General features: G+C 34.7%; 1 protein-coding gene across 1 annotated transcript in view; it reads left to right on the top strand.

Annotated features, from left to right (window-relative positions):
- Positions 1–3,913: 3,913 nt before the first annotated feature.
- The window catches only part of LOC134250970 (tudor and KH domain-containing protein homolog), a 34,561-nt gene continuing 32,474 nt past the window's right edge, over positions 3,914–6,000 (top strand). The window contains exons 1-3 of the mRNA XM_062733340.1: positions 3,914–3,966; positions 4,236–4,377; positions 4,752–4,879. Coding sequence (XP_062589324.1) covers positions 4,284–4,377; positions 4,752–4,879 — 222 coding nt within the window. The 5' untranslated portion in view covers positions 3,914–3,966; positions 4,236–4,283. The remainder of the gene's footprint in view (positions 3,967–4,235; positions 4,378–4,751; positions 4,880–6,000) is intronic.

Here is a 6,000-nt window from a genome sequence, read left to right as displayed (position 1 = left end):
TTTTTAAATACTGTCATCTTTCAGATGATTTTCTTGTTAACCTAATATAGGGGAAAATTTTAAAAGGCAAATGAATTCTTTTTTTTTTTAACGAAATCTGAGCCATATGAAGCATGGATTTTCATGACTTTGGTTTGTTTGTTTTTACTCCATAAATTGTTTTAAGAAACCCCCTATTTCTTTCAACCTCAGCCTTTAAAGGAATTTCATTTGTTATCAAGTATTAACATGTATTTGATCTATAACAAACTATCATTCTTTTACAAAGTAACCTTTACCAAAAACAAGAAACATTTCACTAAATAATATGAAATTTCATTTTGTACTAGCTAGTTGAAGATCTAGAGTTTCAAAAGGGGAATTCGGTAAAATCTAACCCTCTTACTCGTTTTTCGTCAATGTTGCGACAAAGGTCTGTCGGATGGGACGTTTGATGGTGTCCCTTGTCAAGGATGACAATCCCCTTGGCACGCAAAACATGGTTTCTCTCATTTTCGAAAAATAGTAGGCCTGTTTGGGGCCGTCAGGGAAACTCAAAACTTAAAAAGAAAACTGGCCTCATTTTTTTTTTTTACTTTTTATCGCCGACATCTGGCTGAAATATTGCCGAATCGGCATAAAACATTAATTAATCAATAAATCGAAAATGCAAAAAGATAAAATACCTGTTTAAGCCGTGAAAACCTTTCTGTCATTTCATTATATTGATTATAATAGTTTTATGTTTTGATATTACAGGAGGATGACGTAATTAGGAGGAAATGCTAACTGTATCAGCTTCATCTCTTTGTTTCCTTATAATTCAACTCATTCTCATCCGTAAGTATCCTCCCTCCCTTGTCAAAATCAATTAATATATTGACACCTAACTTAATTGATACAACCACCTTAACTATTCTGACTTGCATCTGTCAGTAGAAAACCGCCTACCCGAACCCCTCCAGAATCCCTTTGTCATGAAGCAAGTGAATTTACTGATAACTCTCAAATAAAAAAAAGGCATCGGATTTATTTGTATACATATAAGTATCCTCTTCCTTCCCACCCAACCCACTGCCTGAACGCAACTACATTCTGTAGACTTTTAAATATCAGGTAACTTAATTGACACCCCCTCCTATATCTCCTGAACAGCCAACTAATAATGGGTCATTAGAATATAAAGCTAACATATAAGACCCCACCCCACCCCACCCCATCCCACCCCGCTCCATAACACCAATCCACTTTTGCCCCCTCTGAGTATAGATAGGCCAAATATATATACTTGCTCCAAAAACTGTACGTTTTCCAATTTCTACATTACTCATTTTCTCAAATTTTGACGCGTGTCTTCCTTCTGTCCTTTCTGACATAATTTATTTTATTAAGAAAAAATAGTCATATTGCAGAGTTTATTTAAATGTCGAAAAGGATACTTAGCTTCTGTCTACAAGGTCATTATTTTTAAGTCTATTTCTATTTATAGATGGTCAATCAGACGTCAGTGATGGTTCCACCAGACAGGACCAACACGAGTAAGTATTACATAGCGAAGGGTGATAAAAGGTTGTCAATTACCATTCATTCTGGTAGAAAGGGGACGGGTTTTGAAAAGGTAGAAAGGAGTCATCTGTCATTTAATCACCAAAAAAAAAAAAAAGCACAACCGTTGTCCAAGGTTCCTTTAGCTACGAAATCTTTTAAGAAATTGAATTTTAATGTATGTAAAAAAAAAATGCAGCTTTACTATTTCTATGTATCGTACTTTCAAATTATATGTATGTCCAATGACTGTACATGTAGTATTTTGAGTACTTTGATTCTATTTATTGCCTATAGTTCTTTCAGTACTTTGATTCTTTCTACATTACAGTACTGAAGTGACTGCTATCATAGTTACCGCCGTGATGTGTGGTCTGGGACTCATTATTTGTTGTACAGGGATCATCCTTTGTTGTTACATCAAGTGCTGTACCGGTGGTAAGTGTACAATACAGGGGCGGATCTATAGCAAGAGGTGGAACGGTGGTAAGTGTATAAGATAGGGGCGGATCTATAGCAATCTCGTGTAACGGTGGTAAGTGTTCAAGATAGGGGCGGATCTATAGCAATGGCGTGTAACGGTGGTAAGTGTACAATCGAGTGGCGAATCCATAGCAAGGGGTGTAACGGTGGTAAGTGTACAATAGAGTGGCGGATCCATCGCAATCTGCTGTATCTGTGGTAAATGTAAAAAAATAATTATTTAATTTCTGTCGTATTTCACTGTCTTAAATACTCTTTGCAGAAGTTTTCAAATAAAATAATTTTCTATTTTAGAGGGCTGCATCATTTGACCACATCATATGAAGACCACCTTCCGCTGTTATTGACTCGTTATAAATGTTAACTTATTGTCAAAATGACTTTGTATTAAATAAAGAAATTAAATCTGTACGATTATCATTATTCATTATTTGGATTAGACTACATGATATGAGGATGACTTGTTTGACTTATTCCTGTTCGATGTACATGTAGGACTTTTTATTGGGGTGGAGTTGCTTGCCCCTCCCGAAAACCCCTGGACCCGGAGGACCGGTGGATTTCATTTTCTGTTGGTTTTTTTTTCTTCCCTTGTCACTGCTTCCAGTTGTCTTATGGTGTCAGAGTCTCGCCTTCCGCCGCTGTCACACAGCTGCCGGAGCATTTCCAGGGTCACCATGTCCAGTGGCGGATCCAGGAATCTTGAAAGGGGGCAGTTTGAGGATGGGGTAGGCCCACAGCCACACACACACACAAAATGATATATTAATTCTAATGTATATTTTGGACACAAGAGGGAGGCCCCTGCCCCCTCAAAGTCATTCAGTTATGGTGTGGAGGAGTGACTTGCTGAACCTGTTTGAGACAATGGGCATATTATAACTCAAGGTTTTAACGATAACACCTAAAGGTGCTTGGGGTAAGCAGACACTTAGTACTCGTGATTCCCTTAAGCCCCATACTAGCATTTGAACCCCTATGCATGTACATGCTCAGTACAGAAATTTGTATTTTATATACAGAAGATATAGTTAGTAGATTTCATTTTTCAAAAAAATTTTTTTTATAAATTTTGCATTTGCAGATCCCTTTGGGACTCATATACACATGGTACAGTGTGTATAATCCTGTAGGAGGGACGAGCTTTTAAAAAATTGTTCACAGTACATAATAAAAATTTGGAATGATTTTCATATTGAGATAATCAAACCTTGTAATGGCTCATGTAAAATGTAATTGGGAACAAATTTCGATTGAAAAAAGAAAAAAAAACCCAGACATATCAGATCTTTATATTTTTTTTTTCATTGGTTTAATTTTTTAGTATGTATAATTAAATTTTTGTGTTGTGTAAAATTTCTTGCAAAAGCTCAAACATTTCTCGAGATATCATAGGCAAAAAATAGACATAATATAGGCATTGAACACTAGGACCTACATGTAGGTTTAGTCCTCCCATAGACACGTTCAAGTTTAGTTTAGTAAAAATTAGCACTGAAAGAAGTTCGATCATACCCCCCCCCCTTCCCCCCCCCCCCCCGGTGAAAAAATGATTTTCGTTTTAGGACACATTTCTTTCTTTCTTTCTTTCTTTTTTGCTCGTCAAGCTCTTTTGTAGGCTTGTTTTTTTTTTTTTCACTTAAAGCTCCCCACTTTGTATTTGCTTCTGACGCCAATGGATATCCTGCGGAAACGAAAGTGTATCAGCAGACAGTCAGACAAAAATACAGACGGACGGACAGACGGGCTAAAATTAATATTCCCCCTCTCAATGAAACCGACGGATATCAATATAACGCAAATTAACTAGTATTCTCGACACTCGAGATAAGTCTCTCAGTCAAATTGATCGGGATCGAGATACATAAATTATGAAAAGAAAATAGAAGCATGGCCAAAGGCAGCGAAAACGGAGATGTTAGAAATTTGAATTATTTTTAAAAAGATTTGGTAAATAAAGTAGGTATTTTTCAGAACTGATAAAAATTGGTCATTTAAATAGATTTAACGCGTGAAAGCCGGTTGACAACACAGATGCTTGTAGTTTTCTAATTTGCAAGTTGAGTATAAAAAAAGAAGATAAACATTGAGTGATAAATGAACTCGTTTTGCAAGATGAAGATGTTTTCCATATATATATTTTTGAACATTATCAGAAAAATGTTATTTTAAGTCAAGGATTAAGAAAATGGAATCTGAGTGTGACATGTATTAGATGTATTTGACAGCTTTTCACTTCTCGGGGATGTAAACCCACGCAAAACTTGACATTTAATATGAGGACCCTCAGCAAGATCTTAGTGACAGCTGGCGCCGTGAGTGTAGCCAGTACAGCCTACTTATTGTATAAACTCCTCTCCAGCACTGAAGGTAGGTTTATAATTTAAGTAAATAAAGTTCATTCCTCGGTAATGTACATTTGATTTAATTACTGGAACAGACCATTATCACAGAATTCTCCCCATATTTCTGCATTGTATCAGAGATTTGCAGAATCTTTCTAGTTAAAAGTAGTTTCCTGAATAGAAAAATAATTGAAACAAATGATTTAAATCACATTATCGTATTATAATGCACACTGTTACTATTTTATCTGTTTTTCCTTCAGTATGTAAAATGTTGAAATATTTCCACATTTCTGAACCTTTCGTTTTAGATGCCATTTTTATGGTAAAATCTACTCTATTGTATAATTTAATTCTGTTCCTCCAAGGCAGACAGGAAAGTTTGTTCTTTATTTTCAGAGGATGACAGCGATGAAGATGAAGAGAAGCGACAGAGTGCCACGTCTAAACAGACCATCATAGAGCTCGAGGTCCCGGCTAAGGCAGCGGGGGGCATCATAGGCAGACAGGGGTCCAACATAAAAGAGGTACGTACATCTATAAAACCTGATACAGTAAAACCTGCTAACAGCAAACACACTTATAAAGAATTGTTGCTTTTAGCAATGTGATTTTCTTTCCTCCTGAGTAAGACTTTAAAATACTGTATAAGAGAAAATTTTAGCCATTTCTACCTTAGATCTGGTATTTCATTTTTAGCGAGAAGTAATTTTAGCAATTTTAAAATGTTAACTAAAGAAGCTATTACAAAAAATACACAATTAATTTTTAGCGATATTCAATTTTAGCAATGTCAGCACCCTCGCTTATAATGCCAAAGTTAAATCCTTGCTAAAAATTCTACTTATATGGTATATATGAACAATTAACAGATATTTTGAATTATGCTTATTATGGAGCAGAATTGTGTGTGTGTGGGGGGGTATCATTGGCGAACAGGTTCAACATTAAAAAAGTCGAAGATTATTTATTATTTATTTATTATTTATGGCATGATAGAACCGTAGGTCCCCTCAAAAACATAATTATCAGACTGGGCTCTTTGTTACATCCCTGACAGAACAGAAAGGGGTGTTGTTGATAAACATGGGAACTTAATTATAATGAAGGGACTCACTGCAGAACAGTCTCAAATGTCACAGTGAGAGCAGATAATGTAAAGGATAAAACAAGTTTGACAAAAAAATTGTTTTTTAAATCAAAAAAAATTAATTAATGAATCTTAAGGTAGGGAAAATTTAAATTTCATTGGTACATACATAATTCATCCTCTTGTAATATGTGATATATTTCTTTAATTCATTTTATTTATGAATTTCAAATTCATTATAAGTGAAATTTTGATTCCATTTTAATGAGGCCAAGCTTAAAAAATTCTTTATTTGCAGTTGCTGACCTATAATTTATATACTGGGTTAGTAGGTAGGCAATCTTTTTTTTGGAAAAAAAGAAAAAAAAAATTTCAGATTTTTTGTTAAATGATAAATAATAAAACTTTTCATTGGTCTACTGAGCACGAATAAGCTCTGGACCACTATTGTTATAAACCACTGAAAAAAAAAAACAAAGTCAAAATTTTAAAATGAAACAGTTTCAATAGCCTGAAAAAATTTACAGAAATTGATTTACTAAATGGCTAAAAAAAAGT

The sequence above is a fragment of the Saccostrea cucullata genome, unplaced genomic scaffold (assembly GCF_032062105.1).
Source record: "Saccostrea cucullata isolate Sc308-1 unplaced genomic scaffold, CSIRO_AGI_Scuc_v1 ctg6269, whole genome shotgun sequence".
NCBI classification, from domain to species: domain Eukaryota; kingdom Metazoa; phylum Mollusca; class Bivalvia; order Ostreida; family Ostreidae; genus Saccostrea; species Saccostrea cuccullata.
The sequence above is the reverse complement of the archived record's forward strand: the minus strand, read 5'-3'. Positions and strand labels throughout refer to the sequence as shown.